This window comes from Typopeltis vanoorti, chromosome 5 (assembly GCF_054136105.1).
Source record: "Typopeltis vanoorti isolate ZY-2024b chromosome 5, IOZ_Tvanoo_1.0, whole genome shotgun sequence".
Taxonomy (NCBI): Eukaryota; Metazoa; Arthropoda; class Arachnida; order Uropygi; family Thelyphonidae; genus Typopeltis; species Typopeltis vanoorti.
Window position 1 is genome coordinate 33427320 of NC_143553.1, and position 19397 is coordinate 33446716.

General features: G+C 38.2%; 1 protein-coding gene across 1 annotated transcript in view; it reads left to right on the plus strand.

Moving 5' to 3' along the window:
• LOC150106300 (heat shock 70 kDa protein 12A-like) overlaps positions 1-19397 on the plus strand; it is a 152666-nt gene that overhangs the window by 53042 nt on the left and 80227 nt on the right. Inside the window, exon 4 of the mRNA XM_090392973.1 lies at positions 11921-12142. Within this exon, the coding sequence (XP_090249099.1) occupies positions 11921-12142 (222 nt within the window). The remainder of the gene's footprint in view (positions 1-11920; positions 12143-19397) is intronic.

A 19397-nucleotide genomic window follows, 5' to 3' on the forward strand; every position in this document is an offset into this window, starting at 1 on the left:
TTCATCAAAACAAACATTAAGGTCCAATGTTCCAGCCGATTCTGTAGAAGTTATTTCAGGAGAACTATTTCATTCCATTTATTGACCAAATATTGACTCAACTTAATGAACGTTTCACTCGGCACCGCAACATTTTGAAATTTTTTTTTTTCTCTTCTACCAAATGGAAAAGATGCTCCAACAGCAAGTGCAATGGAAGATTTTTGTCAATTATGTGAATTTTATGCAGGTGATTTGCCTTATACAAATCCAGCAATTAATAACACTGAATTCAAGTTGTGGTATAAGAAATTTGAAATACCGTTTGCAATAGCTCCATGCAAAAATGCCGTTGATGCAACTTCAAAGTGTGACAAAATGATATACCTAACATCTATAACTTATTGAAAATATTTGCAACGCTTCCAGTAACAACATGCGTCAGTGAAAGGTCATTTTTTAACTTGTGCCTTTTAAAAACCTATTTAAGATCTACTATGACACAATCACGATTGAATGGACTGGCTTTGCTATATATATATATATGCATGCACATAGAGAGAGATTAATGTAACCACGACTGAAATAATTCAGGAGCTTTGTAAAAATAAAAGAAAACTGGAAGTTTTCTTTTATTTTTACAAAGTTTTCTTTTATTCTTTAAATAAATTTTTATAATCACCTAATGAATTTTATTGAATGAATAAAATTTAACGAATTTTAGTTGAACGGATAAAAATATTTTTAATGCAAATTTATTGTATTAAAAATATTTTTATCTGTTCAACTCGCCCCCCCCCCCCCCAAGATTAAATCCTGGGTTCGCCACTGTTCAGAACTGAGGTAAGGAGGTACATCCCTTGGCAACTCGTAGCAAAGGTGGACCAAGCTCTCATCATCCCTTGTCTCAGTATCTCCCATAATGCAAAGCACATCTCCTTGCAGACATGTATACCGCCATGCATTAAGGGAAGGGCCACTACCCAGACAGGTTTCGACCTTTATTGAGGTCTCCTCAGTGGGAGGCAGACCCAGAGTGGTGATACGAGGTGGGATCAAAAAGTTTTGAGACTAGCTCTGTTTATGAGAAATTACTTTATTTATCTACGTTTACACACTATCACCTTCAAAATAGTCCCCTTGCATATCAATACAGCACTCCCAGCGTTCTTGCCACTTCTGGAATGTGTCCTGGAAGTCTTCTTTTCGAAGCATGTCAAGCACCTTCTGCGATTCGCACTGGATCTCCACAATGGTGTCAAAACGGTGACCTTTGAGCTGGATCTTCATCTTCGGGAAGAGGGCAAATAGTAGTGTAGGGTAGGGTGCGGAAGTGAGTAGGGTGGGTGCAGAAGTGAGATCATGTTGTTTCTGGCGAGAAACTCACGTGAGGAGAGCTCAGTAACAGGGTGCATTGTTGTTGTGGAGCAACCAGTTTTTCGCGTACCACAGATCCAGTCGCGTTCAGCGAATGTCCTCCCTCAGATGCCTTAAAACCTGGCAGTAGAACTCGCTATTGACGGTCTGGCCCCTGAGGATGAATTCTCGATGCACAATGCTGCGAATGTTGAAAAAGATTATAGCATGCACTTGGTCGAGCTGTGGACTTTACTCACCTTTTTCGGTCATGAAGATGATGGGCTCTTCCACTGTGAAGACTGTTGCTTCGTCTTGGGGTTGTACCAGTACACCCAAGTTTCGTCACCAGTAATGATCCTCGACATGAAGGATGGGTCATCCATGGCACACTGACGGAGTTCTTGGCAGACTTCGACACAGTGTTCCTTCTGCTCTTGGGTCAGCAGCCTGGGGATGAACTTGGCAGCAACACGGCACGTTCAAATCACATGTGAGGATTGCCTAGACTGTTCCGTATGACACGCCGACAATGGCAGCAATGTTGTGGAGTGTTCTCTGATGATCTTCATGCACAAGTTGCCGAATGGTTTCGACATTTTGGGGGGTTGAGCTTGTTGAAGGTCTTCCTAATCTCTCATCATCTTCCGGTGATGTTCTTCTGCTCTTGAAGCACGCGTGCCACTCAAAACACCTCGAATGACTCATTGCAGCATCGCCGTAAACTTGCCGAATCATGTCAAACGTCTCTGTGGCAGATTGGCCCAGTTTCATGTAGAATTTCACGTTTGCTCTTTGTTCTAACTTGCTGTTCATGATGAAATCGCAGATGCGGTTACGCAGGTGGTCAGAATAGCATCAGTTGCACAGCTCCCGATGTACACAGGACAATGTCTTTTGGCCGACTTATGAAGGTAGGTGCTCCCTGTGACTGTGCGTGCATCTGTTGGCGTGTTACAAACCCGGTCTCGAAACTTTTTGATACCACCTCGTACTAAGGCAAAAGCAATGGAGAGGTCATATTTACCTATATGAGTTGCCAACTGGTGTACCACCTTATTATTAAAGTACTCTGAATTTAGAGAAAGATGTTGGAAGTTTATTTTTCACTTGGTTAGACTATAAGAAATTTAGTTTAATCTTTTATCCAAGTGTAAGCTTGGATAAAGGTGGATAAAGCAAGTTTATCCACCTTTGCTACGAGTTGTCAAGAGATGTACCATCTTACCTCAGTCCTGAAGATATTTTCAGGCACAAACTTTGTTTGCTTACACTTGGATAAAAGATTAAACTAAATTTATTATAGTCTAACAAAGTGCAAAATAAACTTTCAACATCTTTCTCTAAATCCAGAGTAATTTAATAATAAGGTGGTACACCGGTTGGAAACTTGTATAAGTAAATATGACTTCTTTGCTTTTGCCTTAGTATCACCACTCTGGGTCTGCTTCCCACTGACGAGACCTCAATAAAGGTCAAAACCGGTCTGGGTAGTGGCCCTTCCCTTAATGCATGGCAGTATACATGTCTGCAAGGAGATGTGCTTTGCATTATGGGAGATACTGAGAGCTTGGTCCACCTTTGCTACGAGTTGCCAAGGGATGTACCACCTTACCTCACTCCTGAAGATAATTTCATGTGCAAACTTTGTTTGCTTACACTTGGATAAAGGATTAAACTAAATTTATTATAGTCTAACCAAGTGCAAAATAAACTTCCAACAGTCTATAATTTGAAACTTGAATTTTGTCATCTCCTTTATGAAGTGGTACAATCTTGTGTTCCTTCCACACCTCTGGAACTTGGCTCAGTGTAAGACTCATATTAAACATATATGCCAAGGTTAGTGTCAACTTCCTGACACATTTCCTCAAAACACGAGGTAATATATCATCTCGTGTTTTGAAAGAATTAACATAGAGTTTAACCAATTCTTAATATAGCTCCTGCTCACTTACAGTCAGTCTCTCCTCCTTTTCACTGCACTCAAACTCTGCATGATGTTATATTTACAAGGATGAAATACCTTTATGAACTTCTCATTTAATATATTCTACAGTGGTTATCCTTTTACCATTTTTATCAACCAGTATCATTCTTTTTTCTGCTGCATATTGAAAGAACTGCCTGGGAGTTTTTTGTTTCATTACTTCACTGCAGTTTTGCTACCCTTACCAACTGAGTCATCCTTCTTGCCTGTTCTCTGTACCCCCTCGTGAAACTGATTATTACCACTCATCTCATGCTGCCTCCATAATGCCTTCTTCCTCCAGATTGCATGCTTAATATCTTCGTTCATCCATTTCACACCTACCTTATTTAACCTTCTGAACCTTTGATCAGATCATTCAGTTTTGACCTCTGAAATCAAAACTGAATGATTGCTCTCACCAATTGGTGGTGATATAGCCATCTTAGTTATAGACAGATCCTCAGATGTACTTCCATTTCCTTCTGCCCATGTGACCTTTCCCCTTTCCAGTCTATATCCCCATAATAATTGTCCATCCTCCACTTATCAAGTTTGATACATATCACTCACATCATCCTTTTCATTACTGGCCTATAGCAGCAGCCAGGGCAGCGCTACAAAGGGGGTGCTGCCACTGGGGCATGGTTCATGTTAATTTTTAAGAAACAAAATTTTTATTATAAAAGCAAAAAATTCTTATAATGATCAATATTAAAATAAATAAGGCCGGATACATCAAATAAAAATTGTATATTGCCACCTCTTTGATAAGCCAGCTGTTTAAAATTTTGCAGCGAGAGCAGGCTAAACTTGCCTGCAGAATGGTGTGTCTACTGCAGTCCACCTAAAGTGAAACGGTGAACGGTTTTTATGCACAGAAACGAATTTTCATACAAAATATTTGTTCCTAGTTAGCCAGTCATATGGCACTCCTCTCAGTAGGCTACTGACAGCAGCGCAGTGCGGACTATTATTTTGTCTCTGTGTCGTCTTGTGTAATAATTTCTTGTGGGTATAAAATAGAAAAGGAATCAAAAATTAAAAAAAGTTATCCAGTGCACAAAATCATAAGCGTCATGCAGCGAAAGAAGCAGTTATTAAGAAACAAACTGGGGCTCTTAATAAATTTGTTAAACTATTAAAATATTTTGATGCAGATTGTAACCTACGCGATACATCAAAAATCAGATTTGAAGAACTGTGCATATCATCCAGTTTTCATGAAAGTACTATTGCAACTATTGAACAAGATAACAAGAGCATGATTTAAGTGAAAAACAGTTAGGAAAAGATTTAGTTGTAGTTGACCACGAAACTAACACATTGTTAGTCTCTGTAAATTTAGAAGATCCAGGTGAATGGGGAAATATTGATGAAAAATTACGAGTTGCTTTAATTGAAATGGGGCCTGTTCAAAAGAAAAATATAATATATCCCAGAGATACATATGGTCGTAAATTTGGCAACACATATTATAATAGAAAAATGGAAAACGGGGAGCTTGTGCCAAGAATATGGCTCATTTATTCCAAAACTTTAAATTCTGTTTTTTGCTTTCGTTGCAAACTTTTCGCACCTACTGAATCAAGTAGTCTTGTAGAAGGTTATAACGATTGGAGAAATGTAAGTACAACTTTGCATAGACATGAGACTAGTTTAACTCACATGAAAAATTTATTAAAATGGAAGGAACTTGATAAAAATTTAATAATCAAAACTACTATTGATTGCCAGACTCAAAACATGTATGAAATGGCAAAGAAACATTGGACAAGTGTTTTAGAACGCTTGACTGAAATTATAAAATTCCTTGGTAGCCAAAATTTAGCTTTTCGCAGATCATCTGATAAATTATATGAAAGGAATAATGGCAATTTTTTAAAATTAGTCGAACTGTTTGCGAAGTTTGATCCCGTTATGGAAAAATCATGTTGAAAGGACCCTACATCGAACTAATAGAGTACACTATTTGAGTAAAGACAGACAAAATGAAATATTGGAAACTTTAAGTAATGCTATCAGGGATATGATTTTATTATCAATTCGAAAATCTAAATATTATTCTATAATTTTAGACTGCACACCTGATGCAAGTAAAACAGAACAAATGACCATTATTATTCGCTTTGTTTCCTGTGACAATGGAATTGTCAAGATCAGGGAAAACCTTTTAGGTTTTGCAGATATATCAGATTCCAATTCCACAGGACGTGGTTTATGTGCAACACTAGTGGAACAACTGGAAAAATGGAACATTCCCGTTGAAGACATGAAGGGTTCAAGGCTATGACAATGGGGCAAATATGAAAGGAAAAAAATATGGGCTCCAAAATTTGCTTTTAAACAACAATCCTCGAGCTTTTTACGTGCCATGTGCTGCTCATACTCTAAATTTAATCATTAACAATGCAGCCAAAGTGAATGCAGATACAATTAGCTTCTTTGCAATTATTCAAGAAATATACAATTTCTTTTCAATCTCTTACAAATGTTGGGCAATCCTTTTCCAGTTCGTAAAAAATTAACATTGAAACAGCCATCAGAAACACGATGGGAAAGTAAAATTAATGCAATCCGCCCTCTACGATATCAGTTAGGAGAAATTTACGATGCACTTTTTGAAATTTTAATAAAGAAACTCAGTATGAAGCACAAACATTATGTGCTAAAATAAAGGACTACAAATTTATTTGCTCTCTTATAACTTGGCAGGATTTACTTAATAGAATAAACCTATGAGTAAAATGTTTCAAGACAAAAATATGAACATTACGCTTGCTTTACAATCTATCGCAAACTTAAAAATATTCTTACAAGAGTATCGATCAGATACAAATTTTAAAGAAGTTCTAAAAATGGTAAAAGAACTGAGTGGAGAACAAGAATTTAAAACGGTACGGAAGTTCGACGACGAAAGAATACACGACAATTTGACTACGAGCATCATGATGAAACGTTACAATTGCCAGAAGATAAATTTAAATTAATAAAAAAAATACACTGCTACACGTGGCAATGTGTTCGTTAATAGAACGTTTTGAACAACTAAAAACATATTATGATAATTTCAATTTCTTGTATAGATTACTACGAATTAATAACGAAGATTTACGAAAAAATTGTGACGATTTATGTCCTTTCTGGGATATTTTTCGGAAGGATAATTTAAATATTCAAAACCCTTTCGATATTCTTAATTTTATTGTGTCCAATAATTTATCTTTCCCTAACTTTTCAATTGTTTTAAGAATACTATTAACCTTACCTGTTAGTGTAGCGAGCGGTGAACGTTCCTTTTCCAAGTTGAACTTGATTAAAACCTACTTAAGAACAAGTATGTCACAAAAAAGGCTTGTTAGTTTGGCGATAATAGCTATTGAAAATGATATATGTGCGGAATTAGACGTTAAGAACATTATTTCTAATTTCGTGAATATTAAATCAAAAACCCTAAAATTTTAATTTAAAAAAAATTCAAGTATATTTATGTAATTTAATTTATTTTCTGTTATTCTGTAAAGATGTAATTTTTTGAATACTTATATTAAATGTTCTAATTATTTCTGAATTCTTTTCTTATTTTCTCATCTATCTCGAGTTTCTTTTATTTTCCTAAAAGATGGTTCTAGTTATAAAAATTATTAAAAATTTTTTACAAGTTACTAAGAATTTACTAACTTGTAAAATGAAAGAAATTTTAAACTTTAGTTCAAATAAATTTTAACTTTAATTAAAATTCATTTTAATTTTGTTAGCGATTCAGATCGGTGAGAAGGCTATAATCCCTGTATCATTATATCGATTAAAGTGAAGTGTCTTTATCAAAATTTGCTTTAACTTTTGAGAATTTTTTGAATATTCGGGTTCTTAACGATTATCCTGCCTAGTCAACACCCCCGGTTCATTACATTTAGCGAACCAACGTGTGGCTGTTCTGTCAAAATTTATTTAAGAAATTTCAAATAATTTAAATTTATATCATCGTAAAAGAACCACACACGTCCGGATCGTTACAGGGGCACTTAGATAGAAATTGCATGCGGGCACCAAAGACTCTAGCACCGTTCTGGCAGCAGCTAACTAAATACTTTGCCCTGTTAGTCTGCATTTCACATGCCCAGATACACTGTTTTCCATCTTATTGACATCTTGTTATACTCTCATTCTTTTTGGCTGCAATTCATCTGCTTTCATTGGCAATATCTCTTCCTAACATCTTATTTGCTCTATCTGCCCTAAAAGTACTATATCCATCGCATTTTATACCAATAATTATATCATCCTCTGTCAGCCATATCTCACTAATATCAATAACTTTTGGCCAATAGGAACTAACCAAAACTTGTTCCTAATGCTTTTGGCATTAGTATACATAAATGGTATTATCCTCATGGGCTGCTTTGTACTCAAATTCCATTCCTATTTCCTGCCTCAGGAACTGCAGTAAACATTTTTCTGTCCAGTGACAAACTCATTTGAATTATTAGTACCTGCATGATCCTTCACCTTCTTTACCCTAACAACTTTAGTTTCCCTGATTTTTCAGATCCAATCCTGCTCCAGTTAGCATCACTTTTTCTGAACTCCTAATGCCAAATCCGTTCAATTGCAAACTGTGTCTGCCTTATATATGTCTTTTCAGCCATCAAAATCATTCTGCACATCATTCTTTCTACACAACCTATGCATTGAGTCATTTGCAATAATGGCCCTCTGCAACTTGTCTCTATCATATCACAGCAACAGACTCACTATCTTTACTCTCTTCTCTTTTGCTACTGTCCGTAACACTTTCATGCCTTGTTTATATCATACTTTTCGACTTTCAGATCATTATTACCTGCTAAAACAATCAACTCTTTCACTTTACCATTCTGCATCCTAATACCTCACTAACATCATTAGTCTTTGCACCTGGAAAACATGATTTCATCATACCCTCACCAAGCTCTCCTCTTATCATGGCTTCTCCATATAAAATTGTCACCCTATTCTCTCTCTCTCTCTTTGAACATTCCTTTCTCTTCCTTGGTACCTTTCTTTCTTTGTTTTCTATTCATTCTCTACACCATCCATGCTTTTATTTTCACCTACACTAGCATATTTCTCTCTCTCTCTCATCTCACATCTTGCATATATTTGCATGTCATCATGTCTTCCATATATCCCTACTTCACATACTCTCTTTTCTTGGAACATTCTCATTTCCACTCTAATCCTTATACTTCTCCAAGATTTCATTTATTTCTCATTCTCTTGAATGAGAAATAAATCACTCTTACATTCACTCTTTAACTTTTTATATTAACTAATCTTATCTGAAGCATCCTAATCTCTCCATTCACTGTCTCTATCTGATTACTCATATCTTCCACTTCATTTCTGAATACCTCTATTTCTTTTTTCATGGAATGAAGAATAAACAATGTAGGGCCAAAAAGAAAGAAATGATAGGGCATCTTTATGGCTCTTAGAATCCATAGTAAAAGTTTGCTTTAGTACAGCCAGTGTAGATGTCTTCAAAAAGCCTTCTGGAGCCAAAGTCTGATTACTGTCTCCAAATTTCTCAAAATGCATTGAATATAATCTAGGAGGTGAAGGAAATGGCAATCCCAACACTGAAGGTATTATCTTGAAGTATAGATTGATAGAAGAAATATCCCTATGAAATATTTGATGATTACTTGGCCCAGTGTCCCAGAAATATCATTATGCATCATCGTGGAACTACTGCTTCCACTATCTTGATATAAAATATCAATAAAAGTTGAAAGACGAGGCATTTCAAATAACACAGGGGTCTTAATATCCTCAGGTCCTCCTGTTGTTACCAGCTCTATGGTTCTTGACTTCACTTGTTCCTTTATACATTTACTAGTCAGGAAGAAATCTTCTCCAAGGTCTCCCTTTCCTACCTACCTAATGGTGGCAATTCTCTCCAATGTTGTTTTTATTGTACCTCAGTAAGAGGAAAGGCCTGTAAACCTAAGCTAGGAACACATTCTTCCTGCAGATAATGGTTGACTGTTAGCTAATCCAGCAGTGGAATAGTTCATTTGTGACTGGAATTAATGCAGCATCTTGGTGCAGACTCTCAGAAGATACAGACATTGTGCGTTTTTCTGATTTTCTTATATAGTGAAACCTGTGGGGTATCCGTAACTATAAAGTAACATGCATGCCACAGTAAATAACTTTTTTATTATGTAAATATTTCATCTTATGTATCATAAGACGTCAGTACAATTTTCGAGCAACAATAGAAATTGAATTAAAAAAAGTAGTACACATGGTTAGATTGGAATCTAACCACGTGTGTTTATGTATACAGTGATGTGTTCATGGCTTAAAACTAATGGGCTGAAATTAAAACTAATTAAAATTAAAATATAACAGCTAAATTTATTTAATACAATTGAAGATAACAATTTCCGAAACTTTTGGAACAGTGAGAAAGTCCCAGAGAAGAAGAAGCACACAGGACTCCTATACCATATGTTAAAGGCATGTCTGAACACGTGGCAAAAATTATGAAAAAATATCAACTCATTGCTACCTATAAACCCATCGATCAAATTCGCAACTTGCTACCTTGTCCAAAAGACAAACGCTCACCAATCTTTGTATGAGCATGGTACTTTGTACTATGCTCATGTAAATTGTCTTACTCTGGACAAACAGGAAGATCTATAAATAAACATATCTCTGAACATCAAGACCTCATCCATCTCATCAAACCTCATATAATCTGGCCTTGCACAACATGGAATTGAAAACGCTAACCACAGGATCAAATGGAATAACGCTAAGCTGTTGCATGTTCCCCCTCTTTCCACCCCTTAGGATTAACCCAGAGCCGTGACTTAGATTAAACAACATGGTCAATGGCATTGCCAATTCCATAGCACCTTCTTGTAACACTTGAGCTAGTATGCCATCTAATCCCACAGCTGTATTCAAGCCTTTGCATCTCTTGTTGCTGGAATGTCTTCATCTGGATGATATACTCTTGCAAAGTGTTCACTTAGTAATTCTACTATTTTGTCTGATTCAGTTACCTCCCTGCCATCAGCATTCATTAAAATCATTCTGCAATAACCACTCTTCCTTTTACTTGCAACATACTAAAAGAACTGTTTGGGATTATCTTTGGCCTGCACTGCTAATTTCCTTTCATACTCTATGTTTGCCTTTCTTACCACACTGATGTTACTCTTCTAGCCTGCTGGTCACCTTTCTCCTTGAATTCCCTCCTCAAATTTTTCTTTTTTCATAGCTCCGGCTTAATGATGGTATTCGTTTAACTCCCACTTGATTCATTCTCCTGACTCTAGGTATGCAGTCCGCTGCTAATTACCATGCACTATCAATATCCAGCCCTTGCATGGATAATGCCAACTAATGCCAATAACCTTTTGTTCTGGTGGCCACTATCTCACACAGATGGCCTCAAATGTGAACTTCTACTCTCTTTGTTGCAGTTCATCAGCTATCATCAATAATACTCTCCCCATTCTTTTCTCTGTATTCTTCCTGAACACACTATACCCTTCACATTCTATCCCATTAACTATATCATCTTCTGTCAGCCATGTCTCACTAATGCCAATAACCTTTGGCCAGGATGAACTATGCCCCAAACTCCTCCCCTTGTTCAGAATGCTTCTGGCATTGCCATACACAAAGTTCAAAAAGCCCTTAGGCTCACTGCTGTCCTGACGCTTTATTACCAACTATTCCATTCTGGTTTTTGTTATATTAACTTAGGCATTTTTGTGCACATTCTTACACTCATCTGCTTCACTGTCATTTGTGTGCCCGCTCAACATCCCCCCCCCCCCAAAAAAAGCTCTAATTTCCCTGATTTTGCACATCCACTTTCACTTCATTCAACAACACCTTTTCCAGACTTTGAATATCATGCAAACCATCCTTCCTGTACAAGTCCTTTCATCTGTCAAACTCACTCCACACATCCATAGATTCCACATCATTCCTCCTGCATAACCAATGCCTAGAGTTTGCTATTATAGTTCCCCCTTCTCAGGTCAACTTTGTCATACTGCAGCAGTAGACTCATTATCATAACTCTCTCACTCTTTTCTTTTGCTACTTTCAGTAACTCTTTCATGGCATCTCTCATACCATACTTTTCTCCTTTCAAATCATTCATTCCAGCCAATATCATTGATATAAAGATTGAAAGTAATAGTCCATGCTGCTTCCCCATAAACAGCTCTCTGATATCTATCAAAAAACAAGTTATGAATCCAGTTTACTAACCTGATATCCAAACTCGTGTTGCAACTTAAAAACGAGCTTGTTGTGTCACACCCTGTGAAATGTACTACCTGTTCTTCAGTATACCTTTAACAACAAAGAGATATCCCCATCCAATGCCGTGTGTGATCACCCTTGGGTGTCTTCATTACCTTACCAAATACCCACCCTTCTCTCTCTTTTACATCAGTCAATTGCTTCTTCAAACAGTTAATTTCATTTTCTCTATGATTTATTCTCATTAACTGTTGCTAATTTCTCCATCATAAATTATTTTTAAAATGAATATATTATTTTGCAAAATGTAAATAAGTCATTTTTTATTACATTTAGCACCTAAGTCTAAACACAGAGATAAAAGCAACAAATGGGAGATGTATGCCTGCTGTGACAGTTTTTGCTCATGCATTATGTTATTTTAAGGAGCAAGCACTCCAAGAATTAAGTGACCAATCAGCAACAAGAATACTCAATGAAGATATCAGATGGGTTGTGACAGTACCTGCTATTTGGAAACAACCAGCAAAACAGTTTATGCGTGCTGCAGCATATGAGGTCAGTTACTTTTTATATATATATATATATATATATATTCTGTTCAAAATGTGAAACTTCTTGATTAGAAATAATATTTGTATATATGTATTTCAATTTATATTTTTAAATATTTGAATTTGATAGCAAAATGCTAATGAAATAACCTTCCAAATTTAGAAGAAGAGTTATTTTCATTTGACAAAAATGCTTAAAGGCATCTCATTTTGTTTCATCTTACCATTTACAGTCACTGTCTATTTGCATGGGTCACTAACTCTTGTGGATGGATGACAATGCCACATCATACATGAGCAGTGGAAATACTTCTGGAGACCAGGGATATTAATTGAATCAAGTGGCCAGCATGCTCCCCAGATCTCAATCGATAGAATATGTTTGCAAACAAGGTCTTATCCTTGCTCTGAAGGTGGAGTGGGCCAGCGGGCTTCAAGAAATCTCGAATTACTTGGTGCTAAACATGGTACGACATTATGAGAGCTGCATTGCAGTTCAGGGTGGGCATATTCCATACTATACTGAAACGTCTCTCTGCATAATTTTTTGTAAGCACTGTACATTAATTCCTTAACTATCTACGTAGGAAATTTGCAAATTTTGCCAGAAATGTATTGCAGTTTGTACAAAATTTATTATTATTACCCAACACCTCATGGAGTCAAAGACTCATCTGGGAGGTCCTTTTAACACACAGCTCATCATACTGTGCTTTGAACACATTCAAACTCCCTGCAGACACCACACTCTCAGGCAAGGCATTCCAATGATTTATAACTCTTCACAAAATAAACCTGCCTCTCACTTCCTAGTGGATAAGGATCTAAATTTAGGGGACACATCGCCAAAATTGTGAAGACAACACAAAGACTTCTGGGAATGATGCGGAGGACACTGACGTGTAGAAGTAGGGAGATTCTTGTTCCATTGTATAAGGCTTTGATTAGGCCACACATGGACTATTGTGCCCAGATTTGGTCGCCGGATTTTCAGAAGGATGAAGAGATGTTGGAAAGGTTCCAAAGGCGACTGACTAAGGTAGTTTCTGACCTCTGGAATGTTGAATATGAGGAAAGATTGAGATGTAATTTGCAGAGTCTGGTGGAGAGAAGGAAGAGGGGATATATGATAGAGACCTACAAGTTGGTAAGGGGTTGTTATAAGATCAATGTTGGAGAAGTTTTACTGAGAATAGTGGGAGATCAGGGGAGAACCAGAGGTCATCCCTGGAAACTGTATAAAGAGGGTGTGAGTAGGGGATATATGATAGAGACCTACAAGTTGGTAAGGGGTTGTTATAAGATCAATGTTGGAGAAGTTTTACTGAGAATAGTGGGAGATCAGGGGAGAACCAGAGGTCATCCCTGGAAACTGTATAAAGAGGGTGTGAGTAGGGGAGTGAGAGGCAAGTTTTTTTCATGCAGAATTGTGAATGATTGGAATGCCTTGCCTGAGAGTGTGGTGTCTGCAAAGAGTTTGAGTGTGTTTAAGACACGGTATGATGAGATGTGTGTGTGTGATGAAAGGACCTCCCAGATGAGTCTTTGACTCCATGAGGTCTTGGGTAATAATAATAATACAGTTAAAATGTGGACGTTAAAATCTCCTAGAAGATTTCGCTGTTGAGAAAGTGGGATTGGAGAAAGCCGACTTTTAGGGAGAGGAAATTAAAGAGCTCAGGGTGGTTGGTTGCGTTGGGGGAGCAAGAGAGGTAGCAGATGAATTGAACTGAGTGGGGAAGGGATATTTTCATCGAAAGAGGGTCAAAGCTGGGCGATTCTAGGTTAGGTGTGTCTGAGTGGATGTATGTGCAGACACCACCCTTGGGGTGAAAGTTGTTGAAGAGCGAGTAGTTTGTGAGGTTGAGATAAGTGGTGCTGGGGGGAGGTGAGATTTGGGTTTCTGCCAGGAAGAGTAGGTGGGGTTTGGTAGGCTGTAGGTGGTAGTGGACACTATTCAGGTTGGAGTTTAGGCCATGGATGTTGGTGAAGTGGATGTGTAGGGTTTTATGGGACGTTTGTTGGACTGCATGGGTCTTGCACATTTCCTATGCGGTGCCTGCCTGCTGGTCTCCATGGTGGCTGCTAGTGGCATCACTTGGTTTTTTCACCAGTTTATCTTGTCTGTAGTTGATGGTCCAACTGTTGTCACCATTTTGATGTTTTTCTTCGAAGCTGGGATCTTCGTTTTCTTTGTGTAAACGATAAGTCTGGTTGTGCACACATGCGCGATTGGAGGCAGGAGTCTTTGAACTTGTTGTTGATCGCTGTTATTATTTTTGATGTGCTTGTCCGCATGTCGTAAGTCACTTTTACTAGGTGTGGAAAGTTCGTCCTTCCTTTTATTTATAGGCCCAAAACGATGACACCTGAAGATATTCTCGGGATTGATGTTGCATTCTTCAGCTAGTTTCTTGATGTCCTCTTGTAGTAATTTTCCGTTTTCCATTGGGAAGTTCAGAATGATGGTGTTGAGTTTTTTGTGTTCAGCCTCCATCAAGTCGTTTACCGTTAATGCGATTAGATTGCAAAGTTCCACTGGCCGAGTGGAGCTTGCGTTGTGCTGGTTTTCGATTTGATCTAGCTTAGCTTCGACTGCACGTATTTTGTCGGTAAAAGTTTCATTTAAAGCATTGATGTGCTGTTCGAGATTTTCGTCACGTTTGCCTATGTTCAGAAGTTGTTTTACTGAAGGAAGACACAGCGAACAGAAGAATGTCTGGTTAAGTTTGATAAGTAGCTTATGTACAGCTTTGTCAATTTTAACGCAGGAAGCGTGCAGCCAGTGGCAACAGAACTCACAGAATATGCCTTTTTTTTGTCTGTAACACCGGTTTTGCAGCTGCAGCATGTAATAGGATTGTCTGTGGTGGTCGACGGCACTGTGCCGGCAAGACACATGGTGCTCGTTCGCTGTTGGCTTTTAGTGCTGCCATCTTTGCTGCGTACGGTAGGCATCGTGAGTGCTTACACGTGGCTGATTTTGAATTGGAAGGATAGCTGTTTTAATACTCTAAAAGTACTTACAGGATGAGACCTCAAAAAAGGTTGAAACTGGTCTGGGTAGTGACCTCTCCTCATAATATAAAGCAGTTTTACATCTCCTAGGAACTGTGTGTTTTTACATTATGAGAAAATATCAAGAATAGTGAGGGAGCTTGCTCCACCTTTGCATCGAGTTACCTTGGTGTAGCACTACTAGGTAGTCACTTATGCTTGTATTTGCCGATAATTCGTTGGCATGAAATGCTTAGATTGTAGTTTTCGATCTTGGAGTTTTGCATACTGGCTGAAAAACAATAAGGGATTTTTTTCCCCTTAATTTATCAACTTCGCCAGAAAAAAATAGCTGTTTGGCTTTTCTTCTTAAGTACTTACAGGTTGTACTGAAGTATTCTGTGTGCTCGGCACCTGCTGTTAGGTTTCCGTTTGATGGTTAATTTCAATGGAAAAACACTCGCAATAACTGTAAATTAGGGAGCACAATCTTATAGATCTGCAAACAACTGAATACCTCCATCCAAATCTTCACCTGTATCATTAACATACAAGTTAAACAGTAATGGCCCTAAAACAGATCCCTGAGGAACTCTGCTAATGACTTTCCTTTTCCTCGACATCGCTCCCCCATACACAACTTGTTGATACCTATCAGACAGCCAATCTCCAATTCAATGCACCAATCTAATATCCAACCCCATCCACTCCAGTTTGACTATCAATTTATCATGAGGTACTTTATCAAAAGCCGTTGCGATATCTGAGTATATCACTATGTATCCTTCTCCTCTCTCCAAGGAAGCAGTCACTTTATTGTAATAAATAAGTAGATTACTAAAACATGACCTCCCTTTAGCAAATCCATGCTGTCCATCAAAGATGATACCATTGTTGTCAACCCAACTCTGGATCCTAGTTCTCACAAGCTTCTCCAACAACTTAACCACAACACCTGTCACACAGATAGGCCTATAGTTTAATGCTTGAGTTCAATCACCTCCTTTATGACGTGGCACAATCTTGCACTCCTTAGGGACTTGACCGAGTGCAAGACTCATATTAAAAAAATATGTCTAGATAAGCGTCAACTCTCTGGCACATTCCTTCAGAATACGTGGCAATATATTATCAAGTCCCACAGCCTTATTAACATCTAGTTTACTCAACTCCCCATACGCCTCTTGCTTACTTACAGTCAGTCTCTCCTCCCCATCATCTACTGCTCTCAATCTCTCCATGAAGTCGCATTCACAAGATTGAAAGACCTGTATGAACTGCTCATTAAGTATCTCCACCACACATTCTGCAACAGCTGTCTTTATACCATTTTCTCCTATCAATGTCATCCTTGCATAATCATTCTTTCTTTTGCTGGCTACATATCGAAAGAACTCCTTAGGATTCTTTTTGGCTTCATTAGCTAACTGGTGTTCATACCTCTCTTTAGCTACCCCTGACCAACCAAGTCACCCTCCTTGCCTGGTCTTTGCAGACCTTATGGAATTGATTATTTCCACTTTACTTATGCTGCCTCCACAATGCCCTCTTTCTCTGTATCGCATACTTAATCTCTTTATTTAACCTTCTCATCCTTGGAATATATTTAAACATTTCATCTACTAGAATAGTTTTTGAAAATCCCCCAAGCTATATTGATCTCTTTTCCAGCTAACTCCTCATTCCATGTTACACCCACAAGCTGTCTCCTGAGCACTTCATAATCACTACCCCCCCCTGTAGTTCCACGTATATCCTTTTCTCACAGAGGTCTTCACACTGCTGGCAACCACCCAGGTAACCACCTCATGGTCACTCTCACCAATTGGTGGATTATTTGACACCTCGTTGTTTATTATTTTAACGTTATAATAGAACACAGAAACTAAGTAAATAATTAATTTATTAACTTGATGCTGATATTTCGCTGGTATTATAACCAGCATCTTCAGAGCACAAAAACACTGTTTGTCACAATACGCGAGACTAAAACAACATGGTGTACTTAAACAAAATTGTAGCAGCAACACAAAGACTAAAGTCCTGATTTTGGTGCCCTCTATCTGGGGAAAAAAAAAACAAAAAAACTATCATATATTACTAGAGTCCTAGAAAAGTGCTAGTTTTTTCTTAATATGACTGTCTCCCAGATCTTCGGCAAGTTAATACAGCCATATTTGTTGAGATTTGGAGTGTGTTTTAGGGCTTCTGTCGCCTCTAAGAACAATCTCTCTGATTTATACGGGTTTCTGTGTAGTACTTTTGTGTTTTTCCAGTTGATCCTGTGTGCAGGGGTATCCAGAGCATGATCTGCTACGCCCGACTTCCCATAATGATAATTCCGGACGTATCGTTTATGTTCGCTGATGCGGATATATACAGTTCTTCCTGTTTGACCGTAGTAGGCTTGATTGCATGAGCAGGGTACTTGGTAGACTCCTGGATGTGATAAAGGAGGAATGCTGTCCTTGGGTGAGCGGATGAGGGTGGCTAATTTGCTACATGGTCTGAATGTAGTGCGTAGTTTGTTTATTGAGAATTCTTGAGATCTTTTCGGATGTGCCTTTAATGTAAGGGATGGTGACTGTTTTGTTGTAGTTCTCTGTGGTGGATGGTGGGAGGGGTTTCTTAGGAGTGTTTAGTATTTTGTTTATTTTATGTGGATTGTAGCCGTTGGCCAAGAAGGTGTGGCGTAAGTGAGTCAGTTCAGCAGTAAGAGCCTTGTCATTGGAACAGATTGCTCTCGCTCTATGGGTTAGCGTTTTTAATATGCCATATTGTTGAGAAGGATGATGGTGTGATTGTTTGTGTAAGTATCTGCCTGTATGTGTGGGTTTTCTAAAAACTGAAAATGATAAGGAACCATCTGGGAGACGTGTGATGAGTGTATCCAGGAAGGGCAGACACACCCCTACGCCCAATTGTGGACAGTATAAATAGTCCCACATACAAACTGGCTAGACATTTAGCGAAGCTACTAGCCACTCTCACTAACACAATTCTCCCTCCTTTGTCAAAAATTCAGCACACCTAAAAAGCATCTTACAACACACCTTACCCTAAAAAGCTCAGACTTAATAGTAAGCTTTGACATCACTTCACTATTCACAAATGTACCACTAATAGAAACCCTCAATCTACTGAAGTCGCACTTCCCCCCTGATATATTTAAACTATTCAAATTCACAATACATGCAGGATATTTCACATGGAAAGGGAAAATATACAAATTGATGGGACAGCCATGGGCCCCCCCTTTCCCCCCCTAGCCAACTTTTACATAGAACACCTGGAAAAACAAGCAATCAATACAGCCACTCTCAAACCAACACTTTGGCTATGCTATGTTGATGATGTGCTTGCTATTTGGCCACATGGCCCTGAGACATTGAAAACATTCTTAGCACATTTAAATAACCAACATCCAAAAATCAACTTTACTATGGAACTGGAAGCCAACAACTGTCTGCCCTTCCTGGATACACTCATCACACGTCTCCCAGATGGTTCCTTATCATTTTCAGTTTTTAGAAAACCCACACATACAGCCAGATACTTACACAAACAATCACACCATCATCCTTCTCAACAATATGGCATATTAAAAACACTAACCCATAGAGCGAGAGCAATCTGTTCCAATGACAAGGCTCTTACTGCTGAACTGACTCACTTACGCCACACCTTCTTGGCCAACGGCTACAATCCACATAAAATAAACAAAATACTAAACACTCCTAAGAAACCCCTCCCACCATCCACCACAGAGAACTACAACAAAACAGTCACCATCCCTTACATTAAAGGCACATCCGAAAAGATATCAAGAATTCTCAATAAACATAAACTACGCACTACATTCAGACCATGTAGCAAATTAGCCACCCTCATCCGCTCACCCAAGGACAGCATTCCTGCTTTATCACATCCAGGAGTCTACCAAGTACCCTGCTCATGCAATCAAGCCTACTACGGTCAAACAGGAAGAACTGTGAATATCCGCATCAGCGAACATAAACGATACGTCCGGAATTATCATTATGGGAAGTCGGGCCTTGCAGACAATGCTTTGGATACCCCTGCACACAGGATCAACTGGAAAAACACAAAAGTACTACACAGAAACCCGTATAAATCAGAGAGATTGTTCTTAGAGGCGACAGAAGCCCTAAAACACACTCCAAATCTCAACAAATATGGCTGTATTAACTTGCCGAAGATCTTGGAGACAGTCATATTAAGAAAAAACTAGCACTTTTCTA